The sequence below is a fragment of the Equus asinus genome, chromosome 14, assembly GCF_041296235.1.
Source record: "Equus asinus isolate D_3611 breed Donkey chromosome 14, EquAss-T2T_v2, whole genome shotgun sequence".
NCBI classification, from domain to species: domain Eukaryota; kingdom Metazoa; phylum Chordata; class Mammalia; order Perissodactyla; family Equidae; genus Equus; species Equus asinus.
In genome coordinates this window covers 30,756,751-30,780,216 of record NC_091803.1, presented here as the reverse complement: position 1 = coordinate 30,780,216, position 23,466 = coordinate 30,756,751, and the positions used below count along the sequence as shown (strand labels likewise).

General features: G+C 42.9%; 1 protein-coding gene across 1 annotated transcript in view; it reads right to left on the bottom strand.

Annotated features, from left to right (window-relative positions):
• The window catches only part of LOC106841734 (acyl-CoA synthetase medium chain family member 4), a 30,092-nt gene extending 12,691 nt beyond the window's left edge, over positions 1–17,401 (bottom strand). The window contains exons 1-3 of the mRNA XM_014857881.3: positions 9,747–17,401; positions 7,558–7,768; positions 4,801–5,008 (exon numbers count right to left, since the gene is read on the bottom strand). Coding sequence (XP_014713367.2) covers positions 4,801–5,008; positions 7,558–7,768; positions 9,747–9,947 — 620 coding nt within the window. The 5' untranslated portion in view covers positions 9,948–17,401. The remainder of the gene's footprint in view (positions 1–4,800; positions 5,009–7,557; positions 7,769–9,746) is intronic.
• Between the last annotated feature and the right edge of the window lie 6,065 nt (positions 17,402–23,466).

Sequence of the window (23,466 nt, the reverse complement as noted above, 5' to 3'; positions counted from 1 at the left end):
CATTTGAATCAAACTTTTTAATTTTTTTTATTCAATATCTTCAGTATCACTGCCAGACACAGTTAGTTGCTCACCGAATAGCATCCCATTCTTCTTGCACTGATAAAACTCTGATTTTGTTCAGCTGTCAGGCAGCCATGTGCTTGAGAGGAGACTGTTCCCTGTAGCTCCAGGGAGTGAGTGTTGATTAACTTACCAGGGACTGCTTTAGGGATGGTCACGTGATGCAGTTATGGTCAATGAGATTTAAAGGCTTTATGGGAAATGTTTCTTTGTTCTAAAAGAGTCATGAGGAAGGGATGCTGTCTTTCCCCACCCCGCTTCTTCTTTTCTGGCCTTTGGATATTGGTATGAAAGTGCATGATGTCTGGAACTACCTTAGCCATGGTGGGATCACAAGGGGACTGACAGACACTGAGGGTGGCATCATGGAAAGATGAATGAATCTGGGTCCATGCTCACTTCATCAAACCACTGAATTAACCAACTCTCGTTCCACTCTACCTCTATGCTTATTTGTGATGTAATAAAATTGTATTGTTTAAGCCACCTTTACTTGGGTCTCCCATTACTAAAGCCATGAGCTTTCTACCTGACAACAATATCTGTGAGATTGTCTGCATAGACAGCTCCAACAATTCCTTCCATCCCTGTATAAGCATTCCACTTGCTCATTGAGGGGTGGAGCCTATGTCCTCTCTCCTTGAACCTGGGGTGGTCTTATGACTTGCTTTAACTGATAGAGTGTGGCAGAAGTTCTGCAATTTCTCAGACTAGGCTTCAAGAGGCTTCATAGTTTTCACTTTCACTGGGGGGAACCCAGCCACCATTAAGAATGTTGATACTGTCCTGGTGGAGAGAGAGGCCGTGTGTGGGAGAAGTGAGGTGCTTCAGTTAACAGACAACACAAAAGCCTCAGACTTATGAGTGAACCCACTTGGATCCTCCAGCCCCAGTCAAGCTGATGTGGAGTAGAGACAGTTGCCTGCTGAGGCCTGTGAGAACTTCTAACTCACAGAATCATGAGCAAATAAAATGATTTTTGTTTTATACCACTGAGTTTTGGGATGATTTGTTACCCAGTATCGGATAACTGATACAATACCTAAGAATTTTTGGGACTCGTATCGTATTTTTAATTTCCCAGGTTGAAGGAAACAAGGTTGAGGATGCCATTTTAATTCATCCTGATGATGAATTGAAACTGTAAAACAGTGAAGATTAATCACATAAACTTACAGCATATCATCAAAAATGGTTTCATGAATTATTAATGTGGTTTTCTTGGTAACTTGCCTCCTCCCCCTCAAAATAGAAAAAGATTCATTTATATTGATTTTCTTCAGTACAGTCATGTGCCACTTAATGATGGGGATATGTTCTGAGAAATGCATCGTTAGGCAATTTCATTGTGCTAACATCATTCAGTGCACTTACACAAACCTAGATGGCATAGCTTACCACACACGTAGACTATATGATATTAGTCTACTAAGACCGCCATTATATATGCAGTCCGTTGTTGACTGAAATTATCACTATGTGGTGCATGATTATATATATATAGGGTGAAATTGGTAGGTGTTGGGCTGGAGAAAGGGGGCTTTCTTCACCGTATCTAATACCCTGAAAGAAAGAAAACTCTTGTTTTTAATGCTTCTCAATCTAGTATGGAAACCTTTTGATATAAGACTTTTCGTTTTTTTTCTTTTACTAAAAGAAGAGACATTATGATCTGTGAATGCCAAAGAGAGTTTTAAGCACTGATTCCATTATCTGACTTGTCTCTCTTTCTTTGGATACCTGAGTTATGTCTCTCTGGATTTTTTAGAACTGACTATGTGCTGATGACTTCCAGATTTGTATCTTTACCTCCTTGAGTCTGAGGCTCATATATCTACCACCTGCTAGACATTTGGATGTTCACAGACCCCTCAATCTCAATATGTCCAACTTTAAACTCTTTCTCCAGCTGATAGTACCCCACTGACTGAGTCACCCAGGTTAAGAAGCAGATCAGCCTTGACTTCTTCCTTCATCCTCCACGTCCAATCAATCTCCAAGTCCTGCTGGTTCTTTAGTTTGCCTCCTTCCCTCCATCCCATTCACCAGAGCTCAGATTTAGACCCACCTCATCTCTCCCCTAGACTAGGCTCCAGGACAGTCTCTTGGATTCCAATTTGGTTCTTCTCAAATTCATCCTCGATACAGCTGCCAGAGAAATATATTTAAAACCCACAACTGACCTTGAGACTTCACTTCTTACAACTCATCAATGGCTTCCCTTGTTTACAGGGTCACGTTAAAGATTTAGCATGGTGTATGAGATCTTTATATAAGAGGCCATAAGATGGCCTCTGCTTGCTCTTCTGACATCTACTCTGACTTCACATTTTGTTCTCTAGGCACCCTAAACTGCTTGTGTCCATTCTCTGCACATCGTAGAATGTTTTTTGCCTCCATAGCTTTCCTCCTGCTGTTCCTCTGCCTGGAACACTGTTTCAGTCCCCTTAAGACCAGAATCCAGGGTTCTAGACCCACCGGGAAGGGTCCTTTTTGCCAGGATAGGAAAAGGGAAACATCAGTCTGGCCCATAATTTTGACCTTTTCTCCATCCTATTAAAATATTCTGGAAAGCGTTCATGGACTTTTATCCTTGGGAGGCAGAAGGAGAGTGAGAGGCCTTAAAATGAACTCCTTGAATAAAAGGTTGATGCTAACAATGTGAAATTAGCCCTCATTATTGCTGCGTGTGGTTTTCTGAAAGACTGGCCAAGTGTTGGCCATGGCAGCTCTTTTTTCCTTAGTTTTTAGAGAAACAATCCAAGGAATTTTTAGAGTTATGACACTCCAGAGTTGTTTGTTGGAATAAGGATTTCCTTTGTCTTGGAAACTATCCCCAAAATGTGCAGATTTCAATTTGAAATTCACATGAGTTCCAAGGCATTTTTTGGGGGGAATTTTGTGGCACCTTTATGCTTTCTTGGGGAGTCAGAAGAATGTTGCAGTTGTTGAGGACAGGAGTCTCCAAAGTTGGGGTACTTGCTGCCCAGAGTTATGCAAGACAATGGGGATGGAGGAAAATAGGAGGACTTCAAATTATATGTATTCTTTTATTTGTCCTTTAAAATGTTAATATTTGATATTTATGTAGTGCACAAAAGTACACATATAATTTATAAATAAATAAATATACATGTATTGGGGAGTGTGTTAAAAATATTTTTCTGATATAGGTACATATTCAAATAATCAGGATACATTACCTTAGGGAATCACAGAACTGAGGAGTGACTTTATTAACTTGAAAATAATAATAGCAACAATAATTACTAAAATATTTATGGAGCGACTACTGTGTGCCAGGCATTGTGCTAGACACTTCACGTCCTTCATCACATTTGAGTCTTTTACAACCCCATGAGGCAGATGCTATCCTTACCCCTGTTTTATGGATAAGATAGTTTCAGAAATGTAACAACTTATCCAAAGTTCCACAGTCAATGAAAGACACAAACAGGATTCTCTGGCGTGGCGCTTGGGAGAGAATTTTGGGATCGACCAATAGGATTTGGTTTATATCAGTTAGTAGGATAAAATTCCATTCCAACAGAGGAAACTGCCCTATTATTCAACAGGGTTTACTTGTCTTCTTTCTATAAGCTTCTCTGGAAGGATTTTTTTTTTTTCCCCAAACATAAGCTATTTAACAGCTCTTTGAAGGATAATACCATTAATTAACATTTTACTGCCTTTTTTACAGTTTAGGAAGCACTTTCTCACATATAACTTATTTTATCCTCAAAACAACCCTTGAGGTATGTACAGTATAATTATTCCCATTTTTCATGTGAGAAAACTGAGGTTAAGTGATCTGTTTTGTTCATTCATTCAGTAAATTTTTCTTCAGCCCCAACTACATGGTAGGAACTGGGGACAGAGTGATCAACCAGACAGACAGACAGTGCCTTCACCATCTTAGCGCTTATAGTTTAGGGCAGCGGTTGGTGCACTTTTTCTGTAAAGGGCCGGAGAGTAAATATCTTAGACTTTGTGGACCATCAGGTCTCTGTTGCAACTAGTCAGCTGTGCTCTTGTACGATGAAAGCAGCCATAGACAATATGTAAACAAATGGATGTGGCTGTGTTCCAATAAAACTTTATTTAAAAAACAGGTGCTAAGCCAGAATCAGCCCATGGGCCCTAATTTGCCAACCCCTAGCATAGAGGAGAAAAACAGACAGTAAATAAGGGAACAAAAGAATAGACATGGTATTCAGATAGCAATGAGTGCCATGAGGAAAACAACAGATGTGTTGGATTGGCTTGGAACTCTTCTTTAGATGGGGTGGTCAGGGACAGCCTCACTGAGGAGAAAACATGCCAGCTGAAATCTGACAGGAAGGAGACAACTGTAAAAAGGACTGAGGAAGAGCATTTCTTCCAGACAGAAGAAACAGTAGGTGCAAAGGCCCGGAGGTGGGGCATGTTGGAGGAATAAAAGGGTGGCCAGAGGGAGTCAAGGCAGAAAAAGTGGTGGGAGATGTGGTCCAGGAGTTAGGCAAGGGCCAAGCCATGCAGGATACTCATCACAGGCCATAGCAGGAAACAGGGAAGTGGAGGCAGAGCTACATCCCTTCTTTCTGTCCTTCAAAGTCTTTTATTAGGAGTTTCTTTTCTGGGAAGGAGCCGGGATCAACCCACAGTATTGCAGAGTCCTTGGAGGCAAGGAGACTCTGAGATGTAGCTGTGATTGGTGTTATTGCTGGTACCAGAGTTGAAGTGAGGGCAAATACTCACTGAAATAACTCCTGGAAGCTGAGCCACCCATTCTGGCTGCGTGGAGACACCAGGAGTTTGGTCTTCAAATCAGGGCACTCTGACACAATGGACTCCACTGCTGGGACCACCTCCTCACTGGCCACAATGCACTTGGCCTTGGAGGCTCGTAGCCGATAGAGGATGTCTTTTGCTGTCAGCTGGGTTGTTCCTGGCATGAAGACAAGTCCTGGGAAGGAGAGAGGGCCCTGAGCTGAAGAGAACTGTTGTCTATTAGGTAAGGTGATGGACTCTGGAAACTTGAGCTTTGTGCCTGAGTGAGGAGGAGCTGTGGAATCCAGCCTTCAGCTACCCTGCCTTGATCCCCAGAGATTTCCCGCAGGACCCTGATCACTGGGAGACACTTAGAGTACTGGCTTCAGAGTCTGCCAGTCCCTGGGTCCAATCCTGTCTTTGCAACTTATTAGCTTTGTGACCTTGAGCCTGTTACTTGATCTCTCTGTGCCTTCCTTTCCTTATCTGTAAAATGAGGAAAATAATCGTAAGCTATGGAGTTGAATTCCTGGAAGGAGATTTTATGTATTGAATATACTTTAAAAGTTCTTACGTGTCATCCCCTCTTGAGAAAAATGAATAAATATGTGATGATAAGGAAATTAATTAAGAAGACACCTCAGAGGACCTCAGCTCGTTCACTAGTATAAAAATATAAGATTGTTTATTTTGCAAACCGTGTGATCTTATAGGCTCAGAAATTGTTAGTACTGTAAGTGAGCATAAGTGAGGCCATCTTCTTACGCCAGCCCCTCCTCTGTGTGACTACTCACAGCTCTGCAAGTACTCTAAAATCTTCACATGCTCTCCTGATTTATGGCCTCCACTTACACATGTACTCCCTGGTAGCTTGATAAACTGAAACTTTGTTCTCCGAGTTTCTCTCCAGGAACAGGCTGACCACAGGCGGGAGAAACACTTACAAGGCATCCATCACAGCTGACAGAAGAGTGGAACAATGTGATGCCTGGAGACCAACATCCCTGGACCCCCTCCTCACCGCCCGTTTTCCCTACATAACTGCCTCAAGATTCTGTAATCCTTGAAGATGGTTTTGGAGACATTAGTCTGCCATCTTCCCGATTATGCTGGCTAATTGAATTAAAACTTCCTTTCTCGATCCCTAACTCGTTGTGATTAACACGCTCAGATCATGGTGAGCAAAGTGAGCCCATTGCTTGGGATCAGTACTCTTGGTGGATCTGTGACATGAATATGTTCAATGGATAGATATCCAGTCCGGAGGTTAAGGCGGACCTTCTCTTCCAGCGGATCTTAGACTGCATACGCTTTACAGCAAAAGCAAAATTTTCCACCATGTGGTGTTGTACAAGCATTTCAGTATTCGCTCAGAAGATTTAAAAGTTCTGAGTTAGGAAACAATCCTCAGTTGCTTGCTTAACATTTAATTAACTGGATATTTTTGACCATTCAACTTGCGGGTTTGTTTTAATCTTGGCATGTCACAAATTGCGTAAATTATGTTAAGTAATATTAAATACATTTTTTATGACATGCAAACCACCTTTAATCTCCTTCCACCCCATAATTGGTTTCACATTTGCAAGTTCCTTTTAATAGTGAATGCAAAAAAATTTTATATATTGCTGTGTTTATTTCACATTGGCAGTAAGAGCATTTTTCAACACCATTATAAAATCCTTATAATTATCCTTTTAATAACATCCCATCAAAGCAAGGCATCATACTTTCAATTAGCAATGAACATACCTCAAGTATACTTTAGTCTCAGATAAATTATAATTTACTTAATCATTTCTATATAGTTGTTTCCAATTTTTTCTATTATTAACGATATTGGAACAAACATCTTTGTATTCTCCACAGTAATATATCCTTTGATAATCTTATTTTTAATTGATTTGTGAACATTTATATCATGTTATAGAGCAGGGTTTGGCAAACTTTTCTGGTAAAGGGCCAGATAGTAAATATTTTGGGCTTTGTGGGCCGTACCATCTCTGTCTCAATTAGCAATTCTGCTGTTTTAGAACAAAAAGCCATAGACAATATGTAAACAAAGGAGCATGGCTGTATTCCGTTAAAACATTAAAACTCTGTTTACAAAAATAGATGGCCATCCCTAGGCCATGGTTTTTGCCGACCCCTGTCCTAGGAGGGAAAAGAATCCTCTAGAATTTTTATTTGGGGTACATTATAAATTACCACTTCGGGAGAAAATATGTCGTTGAATACATTAACCTTTCTGTCTGGCAAGAGGCAGAGGTTTTCCTATTAGGATCCACAGTCATATTCTCTCAAGTCCTTGTGTTGTAAAATGTTTTTCTTCCTTTTGCATATTCATCTCAAGGAGAATCCAGATATATTCAGAGGAGTAAATTCTGGATCATCTGGATGAACACATCATAACCAGCACTGCAAAGAGGCGTCAATACCCACGTTTGCTCTCATAGAGCTTTGTGTTTAAATCCCAATTCCGTAGCTTTCTAGCTGTGTGACTTTGGGCGAGCTTCTTAACCTCTCTGAGCCTCAGTTTCCTCTCTTGCAAAATAGGCATCACAATAATACCTACCTCTTATGGTAGTTGTTATTATTATTACATCATGATTGCTCTTAATTTCAATTCTTCTTTTTCTGTCCTTTGTAAGCAGAGCTTCAGTCAGAACTAACAATTCAGAAAAACCTCAACTTTCAGTCTCTCTGTTTCTGTGTGATTTAGAAATGTTAAATGTTGGCACTGACCTGTTCGCATACAAGCCACGTTTAGGAGCCACCACTCTGGGATTCGGGGCAGAATCACAGCCACTCGTTCTCCTCTCTTTAGGCCACAAGGCTTGGTGAGCACGTTGGCAGCCTTTCGGGACAAGGAGCCCAGTTCTCTGAAGCTCCATTTCACCTCGTCCCCTTTGCCATTCACCCACCACAGGGCTGGGTTGGCTGGTCTCTCTCCTGTCTGGCCAGGGCACACGGGAAAGAGAGAAGGCTTATATGACTGGTCACCAAGTAGATGGGACGTCTGCTGTCACTTCCCCTCAGCACCTATGCCAGTGGGTTCTGGTGACAGCACCCCAGTTTGTCTTCGGGGGGACTACTCCTCTCCTATTGAGCCTTGGGGAGACAACCCATCAGGGTGCTCGTCCTTCCCTGACCAGTGGGTGGGCATGTCACCCAAGTTGGGTCAAGCAGACCTTCTCTCCCTGATTTTGAGTTGTCTGAAAAGAACCAAAGGATAGAAAATGGTTGGAGCAACCTGTCTGTCTGCTCTTGGTACTTATGCATCCCCGGGGAGCTGTGCAGGTTCCTCGCCTTCTGAGACTGACTCCAGCTTCCAACCCAATTTTGTGAGCTCTTCCATATCCCTCCGATGAATGTCTTTCTTGCTTAAGCTGGATTCTGTTCCATCCAAATAACCCTAGTCGGAGTACTAAGGTTGATTAGGGCCTTAACATCTTTTTTTACCCAAAAGTTTGAGGGATGGGCTTTCGTAGGTAACTGGGAATAGGGTGGAGGGCCTTTAGGGGAGGGGCATCAACTTGATTGATTTCTGGAAGAGCCTTCTCATACATGATTCTACAAGGCAGGTCATCTATACTGCAAAACCTCTTTGTGTTATGTATTACCTGGAAAAAAACGACTCTCCCTGCCTTTCCCTATCTGGAATTCTCCTTTTACCTTCCCTGGCTGGAAAGTACTTCAAAGCCCAATTTCCATTTTACTTCCTCTGTGAAGCCCTTCTTAGCCTCCTCCTCTGCTCCTCTCTGACTTCTCCCGGTTCCTGCAGCTCTGTGCTTGTGTTCCAGGTGACTCCATTATACTGTACTGTGTTCCAGATGTGGCCCTACCCTGTAGGGTATAAGCTCCCTAAGATCCGGGGCTAGTTCCTGTCCCTTTGCAACTGCTGACCTTGGATAAGTAGCTTGTGTTCTATGAGGTTAAGTTCCTTATCTGCAACCCCCCACGGTGGTGATGGGGATTTCATGAAATATATAGGTCAGTATTTCTCAACCTTGAGTCATTTGAGTACCACTTTTTTTTTTGCCAGATCTGTCTACACCTGTGCCATTGTTCTTTGTCTTTTTCTTTACATCGTATACATGTACTTGTATACATTTACTTAAGGAAAATGCATTTAATTACGACCATAATTGGAAAATTAGTACCATTTGCTAAAAATAGGTTACTGAAAAATGAATATATTGAAAACAAAATATGCCCTGAAATTTTATCCAGAGATTTTCAATTTCTAACTGCTCTCTCTATTCAGAAGAGAGTTTAGCAAGTGAAAGAGAGCTGTTAAAGACATAACAGATTTAAAGGAAGACTTTCCCCTCTCTCTAATAGAAAGGATTGATGCAATGTATTTTAATACCGCGTATACCCAGTATCTGCATCTGCTGAAGCACAGGTCCTCGCAGTGCCTTTTGGTAAGCACTGATGGGCAAAGTGTTTAGCTCAGTGCCTGCCATGGGGTGGGATCAGTAAGCAGGGACCTTGACCTGAGGCTGCACCACAAACCTCTCAAGGCTTGTTGCTGTATTCTCAACTTCTGATTCTCTCCTAATTACTCCAGTGATGACTATTCATAAAACCGAAGCTCAAATTACTGATCTTTGGATAAACCTGTGACTAGCCTGAACAAATGAATGGAAAGCAAGGAGCTTCTGCGTGGGACTTGGAGAAAATGAAGGAAAAGAGGCCTAACTTTGTGAGTAGCCATGGATGAGGGGAACCTAGGAGGCTCCAGAGAAAGACAGCCACGTATAGTTGAGGATCAAAGATCTTCCCTGGGGAGAAAGGAGGACAGGCGGAAAACAAGCAAAGGAAACCAAGAAGGATGAAAGAACTGAATTAAAAGTGACAGGTGGAATGGAAGAATAAGGGAATGGAAGGCTGAGACACCAAGCATCTAATGGAAGCCCGTCATCTTATACCTGCTCTTTCTGGGACCACTGGTCCAGCACATCCCCAGCAAAGTTAAAGTTCTTAGGCAATGACCTCTCACAGCGATTTATGGCTTCAAAGTCAGCAAGAGTCAGAGGTGCCCAAAGCTGGTGATCTTTGTGAAAGTGCCGGCCAGATGGCTTGGGGAGCCAGATGAATCTGAACGTCTGGTAGCAGAAAAGAATCTTCATGATTCTCAAAGGGCTTTGTTGACTGATACAGATGTGGGAATACTGCAGCCTGTGGGGAGAGATGGGTGGAGAGTATTAGTCTCTCCTGATGCTCTAAAGTGAGATTGGGAAGTGGACTTGTGGCCGTGTGACCTCAGAAAGTTGGGGAACACCTGAAAAACACCCCATCCTTCTTTGGAGCTGTGACATTTGGCCGCTGACCGGTCTCCCTGCCACTGGACTCTCCTTCATTCTGTCTGTGACCAGATAAGTCTTAAAAAGAAAACACACAACTATAGAATTGTCAAGCTCCTGTCTTCTGTCCCTACCTTCTCCCCAACCAAGCAGACAAACAGAAAATTTGCTGCCTCGATTGACATTCAAGCCCCCTTCTCTCTGCCCCATACTCTGTTCTAACCGTATTTTCTAACTCCTCTACCTGAATTTCCTCTTCCAGTAAAAGCAGTTCATTCACTTTTCATGAATGTCCATTTCTACCACCAAGATTCAGTCTGTCATTCCCCTTGCTTCTGGCTCCCCTGCCTTCCTCTCTTTCATTATAGTCCTCCATTATAACTGTTTAGAAACCTTCATTTAAGTCCTGGCTGGGCCACTTTCTGGCTGTCGGACTTTGGGCAAATTGTTTATGCTTCCTGTACCTTGACTTTTGCATCTGTAAAATGGGGGAAAATATAATACCTCTCTGCTAGGGTTACAATGAGGGTTTAATAAGATATTATGTGAAAATGCCTGGCACATAAAAAGTATCTTCAAAGTGTCAACTAATGCTATTGTTAAGATTATTTTCGTTAGTGCTATTGTGGCATAGTTTCCTGAAACAGTTTTACAGTGTGAATCAGGAGATCTAGACTTTACTCCCAACTCTTTTCAAAACTAGCTTTGTGACATTGGTAAAGTCCCCTTCCCTTTCTGGCCGGCCATCTGTAATCCAGCAGGTTTTTTTTCTAACATTGTTATTTCTTCCTTTGTATTTCCGTAGTATGTATCTGTACTACTCATGAGACAATTTTCTACCTTATATTATTAATTATTTTTTTTAATCTGTGCCCCATCTCCCTAACCTACCTAGATGGTGTGGATAGAGGCTATGTGTTGCATGCTTAGCACTTAGCACGCCTCATAGAGCTATCTTCAGTAATAGAAGCCAATGTTTGTTAAGTGCTTGCTGCAGACCAGGCACTATGCACTCCTAATATTGTTCAGCATTCATGACAAGCTTGTGAAGCTGGTGCTGTTATTATCTCCATTTTCAGATGGGGAAACTGAGACCCATGTAGACCTAAGTAAGTTGCACAAGTGTATCCCTCTCATGGCGTCAGAGGCAAGGCTTGAACCCATATGGCCTGCCTATGCAACCTCTCTGCTATTCAGTCTCCTTTGTGCTGCCTTCTCCAATAAAGGTTTCTTGTTGATGGTGAACACCCTCACCCTTTTGCCCTTCAGTCCTACTTAGTTGCCTTGTGTGGAGTGGAAAAATCTGCAGGTGCAAAGGGTGCCTGAGCCTGCAGCATGGTGATAACATAAACAATCGAACAAAGGGTGCAGGGCGTACCATCCCCTCATTGTTGTTGCCAGGCCTTCTTTGCTGCTCAGAGTGACGTCTGGAGAAGTGAGAGGCCCATTTGCTGCAAATGCAGTTTACTGTAGCCCAGGAATAGCTATTTCTGCCAATATCATTGGTATTAAACTCTCTGTTATGTCAAGGTAGAAAGAATAGGGATCAAGCCTTACCTGGGCAATTTTCTGTAAGTGTGGTGGAGGTATCAAGAGCAAAGAAAAGAGGAAGTGTTGGGGCCATGTCATGATTTAGCACTCTGCTGAAAGTGAGACACCATCCCTCTCCTAAATACACACACACACATACCAGAGGCACACTTGCACCCACACTTGCTTCTCTGGATGACGTTTGCCGAGTTGCGTAACATCTCCAAGTCTTATTTCATCTGTGTGATGAGAAGTAATGATAATACCTTCTTCATTGGCTAGTTTGGGATTTAAGTGAGCACCTTAGCACAGTGGCTGGTATGTGGCCAGGGCTCCATAAATGCTGTGCATTAAAATTCAAACCTCCAAACTGTTTCTGGCAGAAGGCTTTAGCTATTTGACATACAAAAAAAACCCTAGAAAAGCTATTGGATTGGAGCCACCAACATCTTGGTGGCTTATCTTATTTCTGCCTCTTTTAATGCCCTGTCACTGTGCTTCAGGCTCTCAGGGCTGACCTGAGCCCCCATCAGTCTGAAGCATTCTAGCCTTCATTTCCATCACTTTGAACTTTCTTGGTCGCAGTTTAATGATGAGTTGGAAAGACTCTCAAGACATGGGACACCTGGAACATTCTTGCTTCCTAAGGAGAATAGGGTGTAATTTTTGTTTGTTTGTTTGCTTTTGAGGAAGATTAGCCCTGAGCTAACATCTGCTGCCAATCCTCCTCTTTTTGCTGAGGAAGACTGGCCCTGAGCTAACATCCATGCCCATCTTCCCCCACTTTGTATGTGGGATGCCTACCACAGCATGGCTTGCCACGCGGTGCCATGTCTACACCTGGGATCTGAACTGGCGAACCCCGGGCCACCGAAGCGGAACGTGAGCACTTAACCACTGCGCTACCGGGCCGGCCCCTATGGTGTAGTTTTTAATGCAAATCTCCTCTCCATCTTCTCCAAATTGAAAAATGATGATTTTTCATGAATTGTTCTTATTTCCCATATCTCCATAGACAAGTTTTCCATACCTTAATAAGTCATCAAATTCACATATCAACAAATCTAAAACTAAATATCATAAACAGATCTGATCTGAATATACATGTTAGCATTTCCCATGCTATGTGCATAGAGTGAAACAGGTCTTGCATATGCAAACACAATCCTTAGTAATAAAATACAAATCAAGCTATTATAGAGTAGGATTTTTCAATTAAACTTTAACATTTTTTTGTCAGTAACATTCCTTCTTTCTATCTCTTTGGTCTGCTTTTGATTTTCTGAATAGATTTGTATGGATAGGCCTTTAAGGAGAACTGGAAACTCTGAAGAGCCACCATTTTGCATTTGAAGAGAGTCATTTCCTGACTTGGGAATCTGTGAGAAGTTCATGATTCCGTGGTCAAATCTGAGGATCACTGACTGTTTTAGGTCAAGACATTACCTTTGTAGAAATTTGTATACAGTAAACATGTTTGACAAAATGTCTCCAGAAGGTATATGTAAAAGTGAGAGTCAAACTAGGTGATTTCTAAAGTCTTAGTGATTTCCCGAGTGTTAAGGGAAATTTCAACAGCGGAAAGATGTTTGCACAACTGGTGTGCATTCAGCACTGTGTTAAGCATTTCCATGCAATATCTCGTTTAATTCTCTCGATAGCCCTAGGAGGCAGGGATTTTATTTTATATAACGTGACTGAGGCACTGAGAGGTGAGTAGTTTACCAAGGCCACTCTCCTAGCAAGCATCACAAATATCCAGCCCACATTTGTTGTCTCCCAAGTCAATGCAAGGAAATACTATCACAGATTTTTGCTATATTTCTACCAACCTCCACAAAGTAGGAGAACAGTTCATCTTCCCGTCAAAGGGAAAAGTCTGTTTTCCTATCCACAGTGGGTCTGCAAATATCCAATTATGGCAAGACAGTGTGACTCTCCTCTTACTGCTGTTCTACAGGTTTAAATACACTTTCACGGCTCCTCATTTACTAGAATTACTCCCATTTTACCAGAAAATGGTATTTTTTCCTTACCAGAAAATGGTATTATTGATCCAGAAAGGCCTTCAGCTCCTTCACAAAGATTCAGCTCTGTGTCGGCTGGAAAATTGGTTCCTCTCTTCTTTTCTTTTGGTGGCATCTATGTCATCGTAGCCCTGAGTCTCTGGTGCACAGTTGGGAGGATCATAATCCCCTGGGAGGAGAGTTCTTGTTTCTGTGGACAACCTGTGGTTAAAGGGACAGCACCTTATATGACAGAGCTGAGAAGGGCGAGAGGAAATGCAGGAGCAACCTCCTCTCGTGGTTCCGTGCCGAACGGTGGCTAAGGCCCAGCACATTAGTGGATGATTCTTGTCCATGGAGCTGATGCTATCCAGAGCCATAGCGCTCAAGTGGCCTGTGATCAGAGCCTCTCGACATGAGTTTCAAGTAGCCCAGGACAGCGGCATGCTTGATTATTGTGGCATAACTGGATCTCGCTTGGCAAACCTGCCTGAACTCAACTCACTGATTACAATAGATTCTGAGAAATCCTCCAAACTCCTGACTTTTATTGAGCACTGACTATGTGCCAGTCACTGCTAGGTGTCTGTCCTGACGTTATTTCACTTGGAAGTCATTTTGAGACAGTGTCACTCGCTGGTTTGAACATAGGCTTTGCCTGCCTATACCCTTGTGAACGTCCGTTGCTGGCAACAGGAATTGGCTTTCATAAAGTCTGTGCCTAAACGTTGCTTGTTGGTGACAGTGATCAGACAGTGGCACTTTTCACCTTAAGAATTCATTGGTACCCCACATGATATCCAGAAGAGAGTATCTCTTATGGGCTCAGACTTGAAGAGGGCGCCTTGACCCTTTAATAAATGAAGTCCAAGGATAAGCCCAGTGTGGTAGGCTGAATAAAGGGCCCCCAAAGATATCCACCTCCTAACCTCCAGAACCTGTGAGTATGTGACCTTATATGGCAAAAGGGACTTTGCAGATGAGATTAAGTTAAGGATCTTGAGATGGGGAGATTATCTTAGTTTATCTGGGTGGGCCTGATGTAATCAAAAGGGTCCTTATAAGAGGAAGGCAGCACCTGGCACAGCACCTGGAAAATAGTACAGAGCCAACAAATGATAGTTCTCTGTAGACTTGTATGTAGACGCTCCCCCCGCCCCTCCACCCACACATATGGGCCTTCTGAGGTTTGCTTCTTGCTTCTCTTACAGACCTTCTGCTTCATCTGCCCTTTCTAGGGTTGGGCCTTTCCTCTCTCTATAACCTTCTATAGCTCCCATTGCTCCATAGCATTGCTGTCCTGCAGAACCAGAAAGTGAGCCACACAGGTAATTTAAAATTTTTTAGCAGCCACGTTTTAAAAACTAAAAGAAACAGGTGAAATGAATTTTGTTTTTAAGGAAAATTAGCCCTGAGCTAACTACTGCCAATCCTCCTCTTTTTGCTGAGGAAGACTGGCCCTGAGCTAACATCCATGCCCATCTTCCTCTACGTTACACGTGGGACGCCTACCACAGCATGGCGTGCCAAGTGGTGCCATGTTCGCACCCAGGATCGGAACCAGCGAATCCCAGGCCGCCAAGAAGCGGAACATGTGTACTTAACCACTGCGCCACTGGGCCGGCCCCCAGAAATGAATTTTAACAACCTATTTTACCTGACTCCATCTGTCTAAAATATTATCATTTCAATATTGACTCAATAGAGTCAATATAAAAAAAATTATGAATGAGCTATTTCACATTAATGTCTTCAAAAGTTTTTTAAATTTATGGTGTATTTTATATTAGCATCATATCCAAAATTGAATGCTAAATTTTTATCAAAAATGTTTGACCTCCATTAAGAGTTCATCAAATTTGCTGTTGAAAAACTAGATTCACATACTTAATGTGTGCCAGACTTACATAAAAGTTTTCCAATTTGAATTGAATATTAGATTTTAAATTTAAATTTCTTAAACTTAAATATAATTTAAAAATTTAGTTCCTCAGTCACACTAGCCACATTTCAAGTGGTCAGCAGCCTCGTGTGGCTGCTGCCAACCATATTGGACAGCCCAGATAGAGAACATTTCCATCCTTCTAGAAAGTTCCATGACATCGTCCATTGTGGCTCCTGCTGAGATGGGCAACCCTTGCTGATCTTTGATCCCTACACTCTCTTGCTTTATCTACAGTGAAGGGTCCCCATAATGCTCTGCTCTACAACTGTCAGAGTCACATGATCCTCTTTATCGCCCTGACTGCAAGGCAGACCCAATCTTCCAGCCTCCTCTCAGCCACTTCCACACCCCTCTTGGGACACTTTTAGATGCTCTCCTGTGTTATGTTGGGGTGCCAGGGATGTCTTAGGTCTTCTCTTCCATACCATCATTTCCTTTTGACCCTGGTGGCTGCATGTTGGCATTCTCTGGGGAGGCATCTCTATATGGGGATATACAGTCCTGTGGGCTTCACCCCAGCGGTGAGGCCCAGGCCTTCTCAGTCCTATGGCTCCCCAGGTTTAATGCCCACTGTTTGTGTGTGTTGGCGGGGAGGGGTCCAGCCCTGGGAAATGTGGCCTAGAGTCCCTTCTTAGGCTGCCACACTACTCCCTCTCTAGCTAACTTTTATCTTCTTTGTGGCAGAATAAGTGCTTTTACATATTCATTTTGTCTTCCCATACCTTATGCTCTGAGTTATCCAGAGTCTTTGGATAGCCATTCATAGCCAAGCTTCTGGACACGCACACACACCCCACAAAGATACACAACGTTTGATAAAAAGCCTGGCTCTTCAATTGAAAACCTTGTTTTCAAGGTTACTGATGTTGGTAAGGGTTTCAAAACAGGACACATTTTGGAACTCAAAACAACGTCAGTCCATATCTCCAAATATCATCCTGCTCAGTCTTTAAAAAGTTGCTGAGGAAAATGAAAAATATCTATAAGGCCATACTGATATAAACAAATGATTCAATAAATAAATAAATGGGACATAAAAATTCTAAATAATTTATCTGGATCCCCTTGGAAGGAAGTGGAGCTTGACTTCCTACCCCTTGAGCATGGGCTGCACTTAGTGATATGGCTCTAAAGAGAAGAGCACAGAAAGGGGGGCTGGAGTAACTCGACAGCAGGGAGAGCTTGAGAACACTGCCTCAGCCAGGTGATCAAGGTTAACATCGTGAGCGGTAAGTCAAGTTAACAGCCTGCACCCTTGACATGCTGCCACGAGAATGGCACTTCACCCCTGTGATCTTCCTCCCAAGAACCAGTGACCCCAGGCCAATCACAGGAAAAACATCAGACAAACCCCCAAATAAGGAACATCCTACAAAATACTCAACCAGCGCTCTTCAAAACTGTCAAGGTCATCAAAAACAAGGGAAGTCTGAGAAACTGTCACAGACCCAAAGAAACTAAGTAAGGAGACACATATTGATTCAGTGTAATACGGTGTCCTGCACGGGATCTTGGAACAACAAGAAAAGGACATTAGGGAAAAACTAGTGAGAACTGAATGAAGTGTGGAGTTTAGTTCCTATAAATCTATGTTGGTTTCTTAATTGTGACAAACATGCTGTGGTAATGTCAGACGTTAACAACTGGGGAAACTGGATGAGGGGTATTGAATTCTCTGTACTGTCCTTGAAACTTGTCTGTAAATTAAAACTTTCCTAAAATAAAAATTATTATTAAAGTTATATTCAGGATAATAGAATAAAGAATGGGTGACATCTCTTTTTTTAAAATGCACCATATGAAAATCGGTGTGAAGAGGAGACAGTGGGGACTGTTTCCAGCCTGATTTCAAGGGTTGAGAAGTTGTGCAGTGCGCAGCAGGTGGATACAGCCCGTCAGTAAATAGTCGTGGTTTGTGAGGAATGAAATGGGGTAAAAAATATTTTCCTTTTAAAAAAGGGGGCTGGGAAAAATAAAGGTAAATAAGTAATAGGGTAGAAAAACAAGATAAAAGCCGGAGTGAGGTAAGTACACAAAACACATGCCACAAAGACGTATCCATTTGCTAGAAGTGTGCCAGAAATTTGGCTAGAGCTTTCTTCCACCCAGATGGAAGAAGCGAACATGATCAGGCACATGCAGTGTCCAAAACAAATACTGACTAGTGTCCTAGAAAAATCCCACTTTTTCCTGGTATTTAGACCAGTGGTAAAGTTTTCCCTTGTATCTTACTGTGAAAATCATCTTCAATATCATTTCTACACCAAACTCAGCAATGAGTTTCTCTTTGATTAATTTTTGTACCCAAGGCAATAGCATTTCAGCAATATACAATTCAATAAAAGCAAATTCTGTTAAGGTTTTGGAGAAGAGAAGTAACTGGAAAACAGCAGCTAAGTCCAGACACTCTGCCGAGGCAGGGGTTGGATTGATATCCTCTCCAAAAAGTTGAGGAACCTGATAAGGACAATAACAACTCTACACAGAGACAGGCCAGGGGAGCAAATAATCACTGGACACGACAATATTTCAGGCTGTGCACTAGGAACAGAGGTGTCACAGATGAATAAGACATGGCGCCTGTCATAGAGGACATTACATCCTGGTTGGGGAGAGATGTGTAAAGAAGTTAGTGCCCTGAAGTGTTGCACGTGACAGGTGAACAGGTTTAAGGAAGGCATAGATGATCATACCCGGTGGTGGTGAGGAAGGACATGTGAGAGCCAGGAAATGTCTTTCAAATTAGAGTTATTTAGGATGGTTTCTCTGGTGATGCTGTAGCGGATGTGTAGGAAGGGAAGGTTCCAGGGGCGCATAGCAGTTGGGAGGTGTTCCACAGGTGAAATAGATCGATTGGCTGCTGAACTCTGTTTCTGGCCCAGATGAAACTGGGAGGAACCAATGCTATATTGGTCAAGAACTTTTTGGGTGTAAGTGACAGAATCCCAATCTATACAACTTGTGGGGAGAAAAGAAGACTTACTAGCTTGCTAAATCAAGAATGTACGGATCAGGCAAACCCTAGGAAGATGAGGGTGCAGCTGGGCCCTAGGAAAACCAGGGGTTTTAACATCATTAGGAGTCTCTCTTTCCGTTTCTTGGCTCTGTTTCTCTGTATGGGTTGATTGCATATTCTTTCCCTGAAAATTGGCTTTCTCTGCATGGTGGAAAATGTGGGCCTTTGTCAATCCCTAGGTTTTTTATCTTAAGACCCCTACCACTGAAGAGATTGACTATTTTATTTATACTTTGAAAAATTCTGGAAAAGAGTGTTGTGTTGGATTAAATGCCCACCACAAGACCAGTCAACAGAAGCCAGGGTGCGAATGGGGTCAAGAAGGAACATGGAAACTGTCATGATAGTAATATAGTTGAGGAGATAGGCTATTCCAAGAAGTTGGTTGCTGGGCAGATAATCCTAGATATCTGCCTCACTCATTAGATGCTTGTTATGCACCAATCTCCAGACCAGAAGCTGGGGATGTGAGATAGTACTCAATCTTCTCTCAGGAGGGTCGTAAAAAAAAAATCCCTATTCCTTGGCAAACTTCTCCTGAATTCCACTTCTCAGCTATTCCCTCTTCTTAGTGCTTTCATCCAAAATTTAGGGCGGTCATCCAACCATGGTCCCTTGGGATCCGCTTGTCTCTTTGAGCATCTGTGAAGTCTTTGGATGCTTCATTTGGATTGTAAGTGCGGAATTCTCCCTCCTACAAGGGGCAGTGTGTATTCTATGCTTTCTCACTTGGTTATATAGGTGTCCCGTGGGACCCTTTTGCTGAAACTAGGAAGGCAAGATAAGTCACCACCATTAGTTTGCCACCAGCCCTCTAATGGTTCTTTCGAAAGGCCAAGATTTCTTCCAGTGATGATAAGCACCAGGGACCTTGTTATGCAGGAGACCCCGGGGAGTAGATGGACATGCAGTTTGGACCATTAGCTGGGTCTTTAGGGAGCATACTCCATACCTGGTGAGTGAGGAACACAGTAATTAAGCCCAACATAGATTTCAGGGGGGAGATTGCAAATCATGTCAGAACAGAGAATCTACACTTAACCCCTTAGTTAAGCTGCTTGGATCAGGGGCTGAGAATGTTGAATCACTCCTCAGGGTCTTATAAGCACAGCAATCCAGAAGCTAGGAGTCCAAACATCCTCAGAGGCCTGTTTCACTTGGAAACTATCCACATAGTAATAATAGCTATCCTTTACATGCATACAGGACTTTCCAATTTCCTGGGATCCCATATGAAATCCTCACAAAAATCCTATGAAGGAGACATTACTAGTACCATTATTTTATAAATGAGGAAATTGGAACTCTGAGAGGTTAAGCGGTTGCTTAAGGCCAAGTCTTATTTTAATGGTTGGTTCTTTCTCTTTGTCATCATCGATTTTCAGCATAATGAGTTGGTGCTCTTGCAACCTGCAATGGTGGCTAACGAACTTTCTGACTAATAAATTTTTAAAGTATGGTTATAAACTCATAAATATATAATTTTATATACATACACATGCGCACACACACACACGAAGTGTTTCAATCTAATGAAGTCATTTTTTTTTTATAGCTCAAGTTGTCCCAGAGTGACTCATGGGAGCCCCTTCAGGCTGGTTTCTGTGTCACTTTGACAAAACCCCATCAGTCTTTGAAAGTTTGCTTTCTTTCTGGCACAAGAAGATGTCCCCGGTTCATCTTGTACATTTCCTGTCTAGGTTCTAAAATCAGCCATCTCTCTAAGGAGTCCCGGCTTCTTTTAGCGAGAAATGGTATTTGATGAGCAGTTAATCACCCGTCATTTGCTGTTGTGCTTTGCTAACATAAGAACGGCCAATCAGGTTTGGCTTCATCGCACAGTAATAGGGCAGTGACTGGGGCATTTTGGCCAGTAGTGCACTGTATCACAGAGGAGTCGTGAGGCAACACAGTAAATTGAAGTGACTTCCCTGCTTTTGATTTTGTTTCCGTATTTGGTTGAAGCCTATGATTATTTAGGGTACATTTCTTTCTCAAATATTTACCAATCAACATACTTTGTACCAGACTCTGTGCAGGATCCTGGAGATGCACAAGGTACAGACACACAGCAGCTCATAGTTATTGGAATAAAAGAAATAGGGTAGGACGTCACTGTCTTTGTTCCCTTGGAACTGAGAGCACTTGCATAAGACAATAGCTGACCATGCATTGCAGTATTTTCTGGGCTAATATACCAGTTAGAGTGAAGGATGGTGTTACCCTTGACTTCAAGCTCTACCCGCTGAGCCTTCTGGCCTGGGTGAATAATTGGCCTAAGGGAGAGTGATAGCTTCAGGAGTTCCCAAGGGGATGAAGGGGACCTTTGATGCCAGATGTAGTGATCAAAACATTGACTCCACTTCTTTCTCTTGGCCAGTGGGCAGGAGCCCAGGTGCAGCCAGAAGAAAAGGCTGTTGTTTCCTAAGAAGGGAAATAAAAAACCAGTATTTAAGAGTTTAAGCCAAATGAATGATCTGCATTTCAGGGCCCCAGATGGTATAGGTTAGATTACCACACATATTGCTTCAGACTTTACCTTAAATGTTGAGGCAAGAGGGAGGTTTTTGGCTTGCCACCTTTCTCATGTATTCAGCTGGCTGCTCAGATCACGAGACGTGGGGAGAGTGGATACTGGCACAGTTAAACGCTTTTCGAGCCATGCGATTACCCTCCCCCACTCTCTTGGAATGTAAGCTCCACAAAAGGAGGGATTTTTGTCTGTTCTGTTCACTCTCCCATCTCTAGCACTTTGGCTAATGCCTGGCAAGTAGTAGCTTTCTCAATATTTCTTAAATGAATTAATATATTTCTCCTATGGCAACATTAGTATATGTAGGCTTTTCTTTGGGCACCTTCCTTTTGCTCCTGTTTGGCTCACATGCGCATTTTCCTCCCAAGGAGAAATTTCGTAGACCTCTACCATCCTTACTTTATAGACAGGGGAAGGGAATTTTGTGTTTGTTTTTTTAAGCAAATACATCCCCTGACTTCCACCCTTCTTTTTTTTTTCCTCTTTCTTTTATATGGAAGGAAAGAGGGAGCAAGCTTGAAGAGGTAGCCCCTCTGGTTGCCCTCAACCAATATTCTTTGTACACTTGTTAATGTTGATTTGGAAGCGGGCTGTTTGCTCAGTGGGGGAAGGATGCAGAAGAAAGACACAGTGCCAGCGCTCAGCCTCTTCTCTACTGTTCCAAGCAATTCAGCTGGAACCGCAAACTTGTACGCCCCGCTTTGCCAGAAGGAAAGCTCGGTAGCTGATCTGACCCACTCTCCTTAGGTGAGTGGTTAGCAACTACCTGCTTTTGCTCAAGTGTGTCTTTTCTGGGGTTCTTACACAGTCTCCCAAATTACTTCCAGCCATGCACTGTAGTCCCTCTGAGAGGAATTATAATAGTACATTTTCCTTTGTCCTATTACATTTCCAGTTCCCTTTATGGATTGTGCCTCAGCCAAAAGTGCTGTGGGCCCTGGTCTGTAAGGAAATATTTCTCAATTTGAGGGCTTGTCTTGCTTCATTCTGTCCGCTCACCTGGCTGCCTAGGGCCTCCTTCTCTGCTGTGGGGTTTTATGTTTTTTTCACTCTGGTTCTTTACCACTTATTTCCCTTTTCCACCAAAACAGACCTCTCATGTCTCCTGGTGCCTCGGGACACTACTGAAAATCTAGGAAGTGAGTTTTTTTCTTTCATTCAACAAATACTTATTGAGTATCTACTAATGTGCTAGGTGTGAGATTACAATGATGAACAAAAGGTAGATATGGTCCCTGATCATTTCACCATCTCCACACCACCGCATTAGTCACTATTATGTCTGTTTTGGACAAATCCATTTTTCTTCTGACTGTCTGCTTACATTCTGATCTCCCTTTGATCCATTCTCTACCCAACAGCCAGAAGGATCTTTTCATTATGCTTAAAACCCCTCTTTAAAACCGTCATGACTCCCACTTCTGGAACAGTGATGTGAGGCTCAGTATGGACCCACTCTTCAGAGAAACAACCATAACTAGTGCACCTTATATATACGTCCCAACCATTAAGATCTCTGGAAATTGTCCTAAGGGCATAAAGCAAATGAAGAAAACCTTATTAAAGAAAATCTATTAGATCTTGTGGCACAATCCAGCCCTCCCCTGTTCCCATCTCGTGCTTGTTCACAGAAGCTCCCGTCTGGGAAGGTATTCCCAAGAAGATGGAGCTCCTTCGCCTCTCAGCTCCCAGTCAAGGGATATGGAGGGCCAGGCCCCCCGCATTTCTCATCCCCCAGCTTTGGGGAATGTGGCTGAGAAGACAGGGGCTCCTTCCTCCACCCAGGTTCCACGTGTAGGTGGAGGCTCTGTCTAAGGGGTGGCAGGCTAAGAACACTGGGGACCTGACAGCCCTTACTCCAGCTTGCTTGCAGGGTGGAGGTTTCATAGAGACTTTTTTTTTTTAAGATTTTTTTATTTTTTTCCTTTTTCTCCCCAAAGCCCCCCAGTACATAGTTGTATATTCTTCGTTGTGGGTCCTTCTAGTTGTGGCATGTGGGACGCTGCCTCAGCATGGTTTGATGAGCAGTGCCATGTCCGCGCCCAGGATTCGAACCAACGAAACACTGGGCCGCCTGCAGCAGAGCACGCGAACTTAACCACTCGGCCACGGGGCCAGCCCCTCATAGAGACTTTTGATGAGCAGTTGGATTCTGGAACTTAGAGACTTGAGACTGCAGATGTGCACAGCCAAGCTGGGGAAAGTGTGGTGACCTCTGGGGAACCAGCCCTCCTTCACTCCCAGGCCTGAGGCTCCAGAGGGGCCTGTGTTCACCAGCCCTGCTGTCAGCCTCCCAGCTCGTTCTCTAGTAAGTG